The sequence below is a fragment of the Phodopus roborovskii genome, unplaced genomic scaffold (assembly GCF_943737965.1).
Source record: "Phodopus roborovskii unplaced genomic scaffold, PHOROB, whole genome shotgun sequence".
Classification (NCBI taxonomy): domain Eukaryota; kingdom Metazoa; phylum Chordata; class Mammalia; order Rodentia; family Cricetidae; genus Phodopus; species Phodopus roborovskii.
This window is the reverse complement of record NW_026125540.1, coordinates 3,631,531-3,645,679: the sequence shown is the minus strand read 5'-3', so window position 1 is coordinate 3,645,679 and position 14,149 is coordinate 3,631,531. Positions and strand designations below refer to the sequence as shown.

The window sequence follows — 14,149 nt, the reverse complement described above, 5'->3', positions numbered from 1 at the left end:
AGAAACGCCGAAAAGCAGATGATTACATGTTTGTGGCACAAGAAAAAGTCAATTAAGAAAACAAGAACTATTCAGTGCCATATAAATACCAGAAGTTGATTTAAAGTTTTTTCTTGCTTTCTTTTTCCTCTTTCTCTCCTCCCTGTCCCCCACCCCCACCTCCCTTTCCTGCTGCAATTTGTCTCCCCTTTGTCGTGGCACGCTTGGAGAAAGTGGATGGAGGGTGGAGGAGGGTTGGGGAGGGCTGAACCCCACCCCCGGCCGCGCTCCCGCGCCCCCGCCTGTCCTCAGCCTGCGCCCGCCACCCTCCTGCTCCCACCCTCCACGCGCGCCCTCCCTCGCTCCGGTGACTCCAGCAGCTTCGGATTTGGAAGCTCGCTGATTGGCTGGAAGCGATTCAACACACGCCAGGCAAAGAGCTTTGTCTGAGTTGAAGTGAAGTTGTAGAGATTTTCAGACTGGAGTCAGCAATCACGGGTGTTTAGTCTGCAGTCGAACAGAGAAAGGAAAAAAAAAAAAAAAAAAAAAAAAAAAAAAATCAAGAATCGCCCGGGAAAGACACAAGGCAGACTCCGCCAGCACCCTGCAATAGACGGGGACCGAGTCCATGCTGGGAGCCAGGCCGAGGTGACAAGCTGCTCCCAGCCAGGAGGACTGGTGGCCACCCTCACCAGGAGGAGACTTCATGCTCCTGTCCAGAAGTCGCCACACGGTGTGTATGAAAACTGAAGTTTGTGAGCTGTTAATTGCTGTGTGATTAAGAGTCGCTTTCAAGTCGCAAGACCTGATGTGGCTTAGAGCTCTGAGTGGCGGGGAGGAAGTTGAAGGGATTGCTGGGCTGTGCTAACTCGCCCTGGGAAGGGAATCTGGGGACTGACCAATGCACCAAATGAATACTAAAATGCACTTTAGATTCGCACTTGCACTTCTGATGGCATTTTTCAGCCACGATGTCCTGAGTAAGAATCTGAAATACAGGATTTATGAAGAGCAGAGGGTCGGATCGGTAATTGCTAGACTATCAGAAGATGTGGCTGACGTTTTATTGAAGCTACCGAACCCTTCTGCCGTTCGTTTTCGAGCCATGCCAAGGGGGAATTCTCCTCTCCTGGTGGTAAATGAGAACACCGGAGAAATCAGCATAGGGGCTAAAATCGACCGCGAGCAACTATGCCAAAAAAACTTGAACTGTTCAATAGAGTTTGATGTGCTCACTCTGCCCACCGAGCATTTGCAGCTGTTCCATATTGAAGTGGACGTGCTGGACATTAATGACAATTCCCCTCAATTCTCAAGACCCGTCATTCCCATTGAGATATCGGAGAGTGCGGCAGTCGGGACTCGCATCCCGCTGGACAGTGCGTTCGATCCAGATGTTGGGGAAAATTCCCTCCACACCTACTCGCTCTCCGCCAATGATTTTTTCAGTATCGAAGTAAGGACCAGGACAGATGGGGCTAAGTACGCTGAACTCATAGTGGTGAAGGAGTTGGATCGCGAGCTGAAGGCGAGCTACGAACTTCAGCTCACCGCTTCTGACATGGGAGTGCCCCAGAGGTCTGGCTCCTCTGTTCTGAAAATAAGCATTTCGGATTCCAACGACAACAGCCCTGCATTTGAAGAGCCCTCTTACACAATACAACTCTTAGAAAACTCCCCAGTTGGAACCTTGCTCCTGGATCTAAATGCCACCGATCCAGATGAGGGCGCTAATGGGAAAATTGTGTATTCTTTCAGCAGTCATGTGTCTCCCAAAATTATAGAGACTTTCAAGATCGACTCAGAAAGAGGACATTTGACTCTTTTCAAGCCAGTGGATTACGAAGTCACCAAGTCTTATGAGATTGATGTTCAGGCCCAAGATTTGGGTCCCAATTCCATTCCTGCTCATTGCAAAATTATAATTAAGGTTGTGGATGTCAATGACAATAAACCTGAAATTAGCATAAACCTTATGTCCCCTGGAAAAGAAGAAATATCTTATGTTTTTGAAGGGGATCCCATAGATACATTTGTTGCTATTGTCAGGGTTCAAGACAAGGACTCTGGGCTGAATGGTGAAATAATATGTAAGCTTCATGGGCATGGACATTTTAAACTTCAGAAGACATATGAAAACAACTACTTAATCTTGACCAATGCCACGTTGGATAGAGAAAAGAGATCTGAGTATAGTTTGACTGTGATTGCTGAGGACAAGGGGACACCCAGCCTCTCTTCAGTAAAACATTTTACTGTTCAAATCAATGACATAAATGACAATCCACCTCGCTTCCAGAGGAGCCGCTATGAATTTGTCATCTCTGAGAATAACTCTCCAGGGGCGTATATCACAACAGTGACAGCCACAGATCCAGATCTTGGTGAAAATGGACATGTGACATACACCATTTTGGAGAGTTTTGTCTTGGGAAGTTCCATTACCACATATGTAACCATTGATCCTTCTAATGGCGCCATCTATGCCCTCAGGATCTTCGATCATGAAGAAGTGAGTCAGATCACTTTTGTGGTGGAGGCAAGGGATGGGGGCAGTCAGAAACAGCTTGTAAGCAACACGACAGTTGTTCTGACCATCATTGATGAAAATGACAACAACCCTGTGGTTATTGGGCCTGCAATGCACAATAATACTGCAGAGATCTCCATCCCCAAGGGAGCTGAAAGTGGCTTTCATGTCACAAGAATAAGGGCGATTGACAGAGACTCTGGTGCAAATGCTGAACTCACCTGCTCCATAGTAGCAGGTAATGAGGAGAACATCTTCATCATGGATCCCAGGTCATGTGACATTCACACTAATGTCAGCATGGAATCCATTCCCTCCACTGAATGGCCACTCTCAGTTATCATCCAGGACAAAGGCAATCCTCCTCTGCATACCAAAGTCCTTCTGAAGTGCATGATCTTTGACTATGCAGAATCTGTGACAAGCACAGCCATGACTTCTGTCAGCCATTCATCCTTGGATGTGTCCATGATCATAATTATTTCCTTAGGAGCAATTTGCGCAGTGTTATTGGTTATTATGGTACTCTTTGCAACAAGGTGTAATCGAGAAAAGAAAGACACTAGGTCCTACAACTGCAGGGTGGCAGAATCCACTTACCAGCATCACCCCAAAAGACCATCCAGGCAGATTCACAAAGGGGACATAACACTAGTGCCTACCATTAATGGCACACTGCCCATCAGATCTCATCACAGATCCTCTCCATCTTCATCTCCAACTATGGAACGGGGACAAATGGGCAGCCGTCAGAGTCACAACAGTCACCAGTCACTCAACAGTTTGGTGACCATCTCATCAAACCACGTGCCAGAGAATTTCTCATTAGAGCTCACCCACGCCACTCCTGCTGTTGAGGTAAGATCATAAACTACATCACCTGGTAAAGCCATCAGTTAGTGCTCAGGGGCTGAGCAGTAATTGCACCTTTAAGACTATCATTGATAAGTAACAAAACCCAGTTCCAGTAGGACTCAAATCACAGTGTGTATCTATCACAGGTATGCACTTCATCACACTTTTCTAGTTTTTATAAATAATTCACTTGCATGTAATATGTGTGATGTAAGAGAATAAATATGAAGCTCACACTGGACTGTCTAATCAGAGTCCCTTCACTTCTCAGAGTAAAACGCTGGGAGATAAAAAGGAAAAAAAATTAAAAAATTAAAAAAAAACTAAAGGGACCCACATATTCTCAATGTTAAAATCTCTTCTGAAAAAAAAAAAATCAACATCCTGGGTTTCAGGAATCTCATTCCAGGGCATGCTGTCCTTGCAAAACTTTGAAGAGTTTTCTGGCATTGTTAACAGTTTATTTTACTGGGTTTCTTTGGAGTATTTTTCTTAAATGTCTGACCATTTTATCTGAACTGTAAAAGAAGGCAGTTATTTAAAAGGAAGTCTTTCAAGAATGAGCAACTCAGCTGTGTTTTGAGATTATCCAATTCTCCCTGCAATCTATTTTAGCTGTGTTTCTTTCCTGGCTGGTGCACTTTCTGCACAGTCTAGCCTACGTAAATCACTGACATAGAGAAATGATGAGCTTGGCGTGTAATAACAAGCCTCTCCTTTCCCTTGCTTAATGCACGTGAATGCATGAGGTTTATTTTTTCCTCCCATCAGAAATCAGTTCTGTCTCTTTGGTTTCCAGCAGGTCTCCCAGCTTCTCTCCATGCTTCATCAGGGGCAATATCAGCCAAGGCCAAGTTTTCGAGGAAACAAATATTCCAGGAGCTATAGGTATGAATTATCCTCTGTGTAAGCTCTTAAGTCTCAAGTAGCTTAAATGCTGAAAAATAAAATTGTGCTTTTTCATTTCACTGATCTTTCTAGATATGCCCTTCAAGACATGGATAAATTTAGCTTGAAAGACAGTGGCCGTGGAGACAGTGAAGCAGGAGACAGTGATTATGATTTGGGGCGAGATTCTCCAATAGATAGGCTGCTGGGGGAAGGATTCAGTGACCTCTTTCTCACAGATGGAAGAATTCCAGCAGGTAAGAGGGAAATGATAGCTAAATGTATTTTTTTTTACAGCTACTACAGCACCAGGATGATGGACACCTTCTCTCATGCTTCTAATTCTGCTGTCTTTTTCCTTTGCACTAAAGTAGATGTCATCTGCCCACTATGAACAGTGAACAAGCATGAGACACTTGCATTTTTGTTTTCTTCTCAAAGTCCACAATAAGCAGTTGGTAGGGAAGTAAGAAATATGGGGGCTTAAAAAGTAAAGGAGGTATAAGAACACAGAAGAAAAGGAGACTTCTACCCTCCTCTTTCTGTCTTGTGCAGCAGTGCCATAGGGCATCCCCTAAGCAACTCTAGAAAATTACTGGTTGGCTGTTTGTATTCCGACAGCCTGTTTGGTGAACAGTGGTGAGCTAGACTGTAATTTGGAGGATGAATTTCCTGTGATGGGAACCAACTCACAAAATCAGAGACTTAAATACACCAAAAAGGGTATACTTTAAGCACTAAAAATAGGTGAAGGAATGTACCTTTGTCAGTGGTGAGCAGAGCATATTTCATGCCACTTTTCATTTTGAGTCTGTACAGCAATGGAGCAGGAAAACAAACCCAGAGGGGAATTTATAAAGCACACAGCTAAGTGTGTGGAGATGCTGTTAAGTTTTGAACCAGTTTTTCCTTAGTGATTCTTGCTTCTAATTGTGCAGTAGGAACTCTGATCCAACTAAGCAAATACTTAGAGCATCAGTTGCTGTTCTGTTGTTAGGGGATGTAGTAAGAAACCAATCTTTAGGAACACAGAGATGTTCCTCTGACTATCCATGTCTAAATTCATTGACTGTAATCAAAGAATAGCCTGCCTGCTTGGGGTACATTATTTTAACCATCATAAGCTTCAGTTTTCAAAGATGACATTTGACATTTGACAATACATATAAAGAAAAAGAACAATAGTCTACTCCCATCTTCTGTCTAACATGAACTTTTGATCTAAGGATACAGTAGTATAGGAAACATAAGGGAGTTTACCAGAAATTTGGGGAAATTCAGTAAACAGAACTTTAGCTCTCATGAGCTATAGGAGTCCTGATAGCAGCAGCTAATCATCAGTAGGCATCCTTACCTACTGTCTCAGGGTATCCTCTGGGTCTAGGCTGAGTACTCTGGGATCAAATAGAGTATTTTACCTGCCTTGTTTTGCTCCAGGGTTTGACCCTGGAACTGTACTGGTAGTTGTTGACTTTATACACATTTCAGTGAATAAGCTCTTATCATGTTGAAAACATTGATGTTATGCTCATTGGAGTTAGTTGTGGTGGTGGCAGTGACATTAGTATTTATGCATGCTTTCATCTTTGAAAACTGAAAGCTTATGAAGGTTAAAATAATGTACCCCAAGCAGGCAGGCTATTCTTGGAGGAATGAGATGGTGAGATCTGAATCAATTTCCACACCACCTAATCACTAATCTATGTCTTAGTTAAGTAACAAATGTTTTCTTTCTAAATAAAATGTCTGGCTTGTTCTTCTTCTCCTCTCTGTCTCTGTCTGTTTGTCTGTCTGTCTGTCTCTCTCTCTCTCTCTCTCTGCATGTGTGTAAGTGCACACATCTGCACACGTATTTGCCCATCTGTGCCTATATAGGAGGCAGAAGACAATGGTCTTCCTCTATTCACTTTGCCTTGTTGCCTTGAGATATGATGTCTCTTTCAAAAATTCATGGATACAGCTAGCCAGTTGACCAGCAAGCTTCCAGGATACCTACCTTTGTCCCCTTATGTCAGGGTTACAGGCACAAGCAGCCACATCTAGCTTGTATATGGGTGCTGGAGAGGCAAACTCATACTTCCATACTTGCACAGAAGTGTTCTTACCCTCTGAGACATCTCCCTAGACCCTTATTTGGCTTTCTATCATTTTATACCAGCCTCTCTGCAAACACTAAGTATTGCTCATTCAGTTATGTGAATACAAAGATATTTTATCTCTGTCTAGACACATGTATAGGAAGTATATCTAGTTGCATTGAGGCCTACTGTGTGCATGACAGCCTATAGTTGCATGGTTTCCCATGAAAACTATTATTTTAAATTTTGTATATTGTTTAGACCAATTTGAAGACAAATCTCTGAAGTTTCTCAGGACAACATGCTCAAAGACAATTACTTTTCTTTTTCTGGCTTATATAATGAAGTAGCTGGCTGAATTTGTATAATTCTATGATATGATAATGCTGATAGAACCCTAGACTAAATTAGTAGAATTACTCAGATTAGATTATTTCCTTAACAGGAACACATGGGCAAAACATCAATATTGCAGTAGATATTTTAAAATGCTTAGGGTTCATTTTTTGGAATTCTAATTTATCATGACAATAAAAATAGACAATAAAAATTGGACTATTCCAGAAAAATAACCTTGCCATTTTGGGATCTAAACAACATCTGGTGTCTTTTTCAATTCCAACATCATATAATTTGAATAATTAGTGTATTATTTTTATACTCAAACATTTATTCACTCATTCATTACTTGCAGTTCTGGGAATTGAACCCAGAAAACCACTCAAATCAAAATTGTGCTTTCCCTCTTTGCAATGCTTCTCATATGTATTTTCTTCAGAAAAAAAGCAGAGTTGAGTTATCTTTCCCTTTTCCTTCCAAAGTTACTGTCTTCCATATGTTTATGGCAGGAGAATTATCTGTTATTTGAACTAAAAATGATTAACAAATGTTAAAGAATAAAGAGATTGTGTTAATTGTAGGTAGGCAAAGATAAACTCTAGAAAACTGCCAGTCTTTATCTCTATCAGTATCACATAGTTGTCCAAAATTATAGACCTTGTGTGTGTGTGTGTGTGTGTGTGTGTGTGTGTGCATGTATCTGTGTTTCTTATCAATTATATCAATGCATAGAAGATGCATTACTGCCTTAGTTGCTTCCTGTTTCTACATGGACTGAGCTATTCTCAAGTTACAGAGAACAGGGAAATGAACAGTGATTGGTGATGCTGCCATTGTCTTCATATTTCAAAGGCACAGATTGCTGCATACTGAGTGTCTACAGAGATAAACATCTTTTAATCATGAGTGTCATTGCAGTGACACTGTGTCAACATTCTAGATTCCTATTCATTCTGGCAACTTCTACAGGCACATTAGGTTGTAAAACTTGTGGTTTGCAAAAGTATCTACCCAGGAAATACCCCAAGTAGAGAAAAATGTTGGCTCACATCTGAATATTATTAACAGAGATCAGCACAATTTTCTAAAGTATGTATATTTTTAGGACTTAAGTGTCTCATACCAACTGTTTTTCTGCATTGATTTGTGAACAAATATAGACTGTGTTGCTCTGCATGACTTGCCAACAGGGTCATTTTTGGTCATTCCCACACAAATGTAGTTTTTTTTTTTTTTTTTTTTTTGAGCAGCTAAACAAACAAGCATATTTTATCTGTTGGCTCATGTTTGTCAGCTCTTTTCTTTCTTCCTCATTCAAGTTTGAACTCCAATACTAAGCATGTTCCCAGTGTATAATGTTGCACATAGATAGTTGTAAAGTCTCCCCTGCCTAGTATTTTTCTACTTTATTTTGTTTCTCTACTTTTCATCATCTTTCGTCTGTGAATCCTTCAAATACTCATTTTTCATTATTCTATTCTGTTCTCCTACTAGGTGTTTTTGCTGGCTCCTATAGCTGATTTACTGTACTATTGGGCATGATGATATTCTGCATTCCTTGGCCCCTCCCTCTATCAAATCTTTACTCCATACACTTTTCACAAACTTTTCAGAAAATTTAAATCACTTTTTTTTTTTTTTTCTTTTGGCTCAAAGTCAATCCCTGACTCATGTTGCTCAGCAACGCTGAACACAATTATTAGATTTGTATTCCAAGTCCAATGAAATGTACTCTTGGCTTAATCTCAGTTTTGTCAGTTTTGAATCCTTTGCAACAGGCAAAGAGGCTTCTCTTCTCACAGCACACCAATGCTTTGCACACACTTCCCCTCCTACAGGAAAAGCTGCCTTTTACTCACTTTGTGAGGTATACCTGTTATTTTTAATTAACTCTGCCTTTTGAGATACCAACACTCACATCTACTCCTTTTCCTTCCTTAACATATCCTGAATATCATCTTATTTGCCACTTTACCTGAGTCTCTATGTCATTTGTTATATGTATCTTAGAAGTAGGTTGTAGTCCTTTTGACAAGGAGGCACCGAAACAGTCCATAGTTGATAGGATCTTCAAGGATAACCTACTAGCCCCTCTGTAGCTAATTGACTTGACTGAAGTTTTCTCTTATACCCACTGCACTGCTTTCCTCCACCATACTTGTAAGGTACAGGACACTAATAAAATTCACAGTCAAGTATGACACAGAAGACCTCCCATGTCTACCTGTTCCTATCACCATAAAAACTATCACCTTAGAGAGTGTTCAAACATTCCCAAGAATAGCAGAAAAGATGGACATTGCTTAGCTTCTCATGATACTTACATGTGGGATGGAACATTTTCAACACCAAGCCACACATATCAAGGAGTAAGGTTGAGGTTAGAACATCCATAACAATGAACATACTTTCCTCTGTTCCTCTCATCCAATTTACCTTTAATTATTCCCCTTTCCTCACCATGGCCTCATTTTTGCTACCCTTTCCTGTGGCCTACCTTCATAAATTTTCTTTTATTCCATTTCTATTAACATGTATGTGGTGTACATTTGAGTCTGTATGTTTACATGTATGTGGATATGTATGTGTGATGAGTGTGCTTATATGTGAGTACCCATGTGTGTAGAGTCCTGTTATAATACCTGCAATCATCCACAATAGCTAGTCCATCTTATTCAACAAGGCAGGACCACACAATCAAATGCAGAGTCCATTGATGGCAGTGGTCTGGCTAGCTGGCTTGTTCTGGGAATACATTGTCTTCATTATCCAAGGCAGGAGTTTCAGGTAAACCACTACATTCACTTGGCATGTCCAAGGGTTCTAAGGATCCTAAATGCAGTACTTGTGATTGTGCAGCAAGTACTCTATCCATGGAGAAATCTCTCCAGACCTCCTTTGGATTTTAGGTCAATTAATTAAATTCTCATTTATCTATTGTGCTATAAATGCTATCCACTTCTTACCAATCATTCCTAAGATAATTGTGTTAGTCATGTGGGTCAAGCTGTTATATTATCATGTTGTCCGTGTGCTCAATGTGTTCATGTATTGAGAAAGCTTACATATGGTCAAGGCCCTTAGAATCCCAGGTAATTTTTGTCTTTGTTAAAGAAATCAAAGCCAAATGAGGCAGTGCTGTGAGGAAGTTTTCCCCAAGCCTAAAGGCCCAAAATTGAGGGCCAGAACAACAATCACAGCTCTGTTCTTTCTTCTGTCAGGATGGGAGTCAGACAGTATACACAGATCTTCTTTCCATGTTCAGAAACGAAGAGGACAAATCAGGGACTGGAGGTGGGGGCATCATCATGGTGATTGCTCTCAGCTGGGGAAACCTAGGTGCTATCTATAGCAGTTGTTTTTTTTTCCTCTTTGCTGTTTTCTCCACAGAATGGGTTAAAACAAGTGTTGACAAACTCTTCAATGCAGCACAATACCTGAAGTTGCTCATTGGAAACTGTTTTTATTTTAAATCATCCTGGTTTGTTAGGTTGACTTTCTTCACAGCACAATGACACAGTCAGTCCTTTAAGTCCTCTAAGAACAAAGGTTCCTTGCCTCGATTCTTAGATTTTTCTCAGTGTTTTGTTTGTTTGTTTGTTTCACAATTTACGATTTATAATTCTTGGATTCATATAATCTGGTCCCTTCTCTTACAGCACTTGTTTTCATTTTTGTTCCTCAATTTTTCCCTTTTTCTATAAAGAACAGAGGTCCAGAGGGATCTAAAGACCAGAATTAGCATGAAGGTCAGTGATAAAGCACTGACTTCCACATAGTTAAAGGAAATCATTATTTATTCCTTTCTGCTTACTTTTCATCCAGAAAATATTGTGACCACAATCTCTATACAGCTCCTTGACCATCCTGTAGAGATGCTATGGTGCACATAGTAGGTGATTTCATCCCGTAACAAGCAGTGTGGCATGTCATAAATTCAGCAATGACCAAACTGGAAATCCTCTCTCAGCAGCTACTGCTGTAAAAACCAGTGTTGACAGTTCCTTTACATTTTCTAAAACTTTGCCATTTGTCTAAAAGTGTACAGATATTGAAAAGACGAGGTTTTCTCTGGATCAAGTGGTTGTTTCTGCATATTTTTACATAGCTCAAAATTCATGCATTTTTAGCAGCTCTATACACTAAATTTAGTGATCCCCCTCTTTTATTTTTTGCTTTTCTCATTTGTAGTACTTTTTTTTTTTTTTTGGAATGTGGCCACTATGTAACCAGAATATGTGGCACACAACTAAAGAATGAACCTTTCATAATCTTCAGCTTTCAGTGACTTTTCCATGTAATGAAATATTAATGTATTTCAACAGGGCAACTCAGGATACCTAAGGTAGTAATTAAGAACACTTTGCACTGTTATTTGTTATTTTAATTAATAGGCCATTATACAATGTATAAAATCCTTAGGAGACACTGATAAAGACAATAATTGGAGAAATAAGATTCTAAGTGCCTCCATTCAAATAAAAAGCAGGTCGAGAGTTTATTATCAAGGAGGTTAGTTAAAGATATGTTGAGGAGATTACCTAGTGTTATTCCAAAGCAAGGATTCCACCTCAAAGTCTATTTCTTGCTGTTGTCATTGTACAACTTACTTTTATATTTTGTTTGCTCACCAAAGCCTTGGATTTTTGGGCCATGTTTATGTATAAATAATCATCTGATTTATGTTCACAGTAAACTACTAAAAATGATTATTCCTTTGCCTTTAATAGATGGGAGGATATACAAGTAACCATGGGAACTGGTCCATAAAGCATGGTAACTAGTTTATCTACTGTGCTAGTAACAGGTTGGCATCATGACATTAGTAAGAAACCTTCTCTTTCTACCCTTAAGAATAAAATGACACTCCCATGGCTTTGAGTGATGCTACGTATAATAACAGGCCCTCCTTGTGTTGTTTGTTCTCAGCAATGCGGCTGTGCACAGAGGAGTGCAGGGTCCTGGGCCACTCTGACCAGTGCTGGATGCCCCCACTGCCCTCACCATCCTCTGACTACAGAAGCAACATGTTCATTCCCGGAGAAGAATTCCCAGCGCAGCCTCAGCAGCAGCTCTCACATCAGGGCCTTGATGATGACAGCCAGCCTGCAGAATCTGGGGAGAAAAAAAAGAGCTTTTCCACCTTTGGAAAGGATTCTCCCAGCGATGAGGACTCGGGGGACTCTAGCACATCATCTCTGCTATCTGAAATGAGCAGTGTGTTCCAGCGCCTCCTCCCTGCATCCCTAGAAACCTATCCTGAATGCAGCGAAGGGGACCGCTCCAATTCACTGGAACGTCGAAAGGGTCCAGCACAGGCAAAAACGGGGGGTTACCCACAAGGGGTCGCGGCCTGGGCAGCCAGCACACATTTTCAGAACCCCACCAGCAGCTCTGGGACCCCTCTGGGGACTCACTCCAGCGTGCAGCCATCTTCTAAGTGGCTGCCAGCCATGGAGGAGATCCCTGAAAACTATGAGGAAGATGATTTTGACAATGTGCTCAATCATCTTAGTGATGGGAAACACGAACTCATGGATGCCAGCGAGCTGGTGGCTGAGATCAACAAACTGCTTCAAGACGTCCGTCAGAGCTAGGGGACTTTGGCTGAGCTTTTGTGTTTCCGAGTGTGGAATTAGGGGAGAGGGAAAACCCCTGAAAAACTGGCGTTGCCAAATAGTTGCATTTATCATAAATGTGTCTGTGTATATTGAATATTAAATACTGTATTTTCGTATGTACACGATGCAAGTGTGATTATTTTAATCTGTATTTTAAAAATACATTTGTACCTTATATTTATGTGTAATTTAACAGACAAATTTTATTTTTTTACTCCCATGACAAACATGTTTTTCCTAATCATGCAGAACTAGCCACTATTTGAATCTATATCCTTTTCAACCAAAGGTACTGTTTAGATTAGTTACATTGGGACAGAATTAAGCTCTATGAACAATCCCATTAATGCATTAGGTAATTCTTAGTTTCATTAAGCAATGCAACAACTCCTTTTTCAATATTTACAAAAATTTAACCAATTTTATGATTAATTTGTACTGCTTTCTGTTAGCTGTGATAAATTCAATGACGTAGAAATTCTTCATAGCAATGATGTGTTCATCCATGTTGCCTGCCAGTGAATGGCTCCTGTCATTGTAGAGCATCACACTGGCTTGGTATTGAGAACATTTTTCCAGTAGCAAAATAATATCTACTTATAATTTAAACTAAACAGTGAATCTGATTTGATCCTTGCCATGTGAAATACGATCTAATGAAGTGGAATGTGTACTCTAAATGAATGACATTATATATTTACCAGCATGGAGTGTTAACAGACAAATACAGATATGTCAGTACTCCAACCCTCCCCCACAGGTAGCAAACATATTTGATTTACCGGAAACTCCTATTTTAATCTCTCCCTGTCTTCTCATAATACTTGAACATTTGTAGCGACTGCATTGCCTCTTTTGGCTATAATCATTCACTTTTAGCTTTTGTCTCTTGTGCATGCTTTCATGGTTTTGCTTGTATTTTTAGCATATGAACATTTATAAAGTCACGTTTTTGTTACTGCTATTTTGTTTGATTTATTGTGTGACAAATGGAAACTTTATTTATTGTACTGTTATCTTCAATGTGGAATGCCTTGGTACGCAAGATCCTTATTATGACTATGATCATTTATGTTCAAGCTTCTATGAATGTTATTTCTATTAATACACTATCTTAATTGTACTGTTCTGAAAATTTTACTGTCAGTGAAAATAAAAGGAAAATTAAAAGCAAAGCTAAGAAACTGTCTACAAGTCAGAACCCTGCTTTCATGTTTTAAATGTTTTTTGTGCTCAAAACTCCCTGAGGGGGAATTCAACATTGGGCATCAAATGACAGAAAGGGAATAACCAAGTGGCTTGGCAACTAACAAAAACACACTGGAAAGGAAATGAGTCAGAGACCAGTCATGGGAATGAAAGCAATTGATTGGACTTCTTTTATATTATATGATTTTAATGTATTTAGTGTAAGCAAAAACACAAATAACAGATTTAATATTGCTCAAATTACAAAACTCTTTCTCAGAACATGTAATGCTAAGTTGATCAAGAAGATATGACAATAGATTCACAGGTTTCCCAAGAGGCTAAAATATCCCCCTTGACATCACAACGGGGGATTGACCTGATGTCTCACTGAGATAACCACAGAATGCCTAATACTAAGATATTTAAATTTACAAATGAATCCTTCACTAAATAGAATGTATTATCTCTTCCAAAAGGCATATATGCCTCAATAGTTGGGACTGCAACTACAGTCCATTTTTTTATTTTTTTATTTTTTTTTCAATAGGTCACAGTCACTAATGCTATACTCATTTAAATATACCTTTCCTTTAATTCCTCCTTCTTTCAGTAATGTTATTATTGAAGAAGACTTTCATAACTTCACTGCTCTTAATTCACAGCATCAG

At 39.9% G+C, this 14,149-nt stretch overlaps 1 protein-coding gene across 2 annotated transcripts; it reads left to right on the top strand.

The window, feature by feature from the left end:
- The first annotated feature begins 347 nt into the window (after positions 1–347).
- Positions 348–13,459, top strand: Pcdh18 (protocadherin 18). Of its 2 annotated transcripts, none has more exons than XM_051176894.1 (4): positions 348–3,367; positions 4,164–4,252; positions 4,346–4,509; positions 11,599–13,459. In XM_051176894.1, the coding sequence occupies exons 1-4, from the start codon at positions 881–883 to the stop codon at positions 12,264–12,266; spliced, it is 3,408 nt and encodes a 1,135-aa protein (XP_051032851.1). In that variant the 5' UTR covers positions 348–880; the 3' UTR covers positions 12,267–13,459. The 2 variants fall into 2 exon arrangements, with proteins under 2 accessions (XP_051032851.1, XP_051032852.1); XM_051176895.1 differs by having other exon boundaries at positions 350–3,367; positions 4,167–4,252.
- Positions 13,460–14,149: the final 690 nt, after the last annotated feature.

Coding starts and splice junctions, on each gene's coding strand:
- Pcdh18 (XM_051176894.1), top strand. CDS start 881: ATGCACCAAATGAATACTAAAATGCACTTTAGATTCGCACTTGCACTT. Junction 3,368..4,163: donor ACGCCACTCCTGCTGTTGAG/GTAAGATCATAA, acceptor TTTGGTTTCCAG/CAGGTCTCCCAGCTTCTCTC. Junction 4,253..4,345: donor AAATATTCCAGGAGCTATAG/GTATGAATTATC, acceptor TGATCTTTCTAG/ATATGCCCTTCAAGACATGG.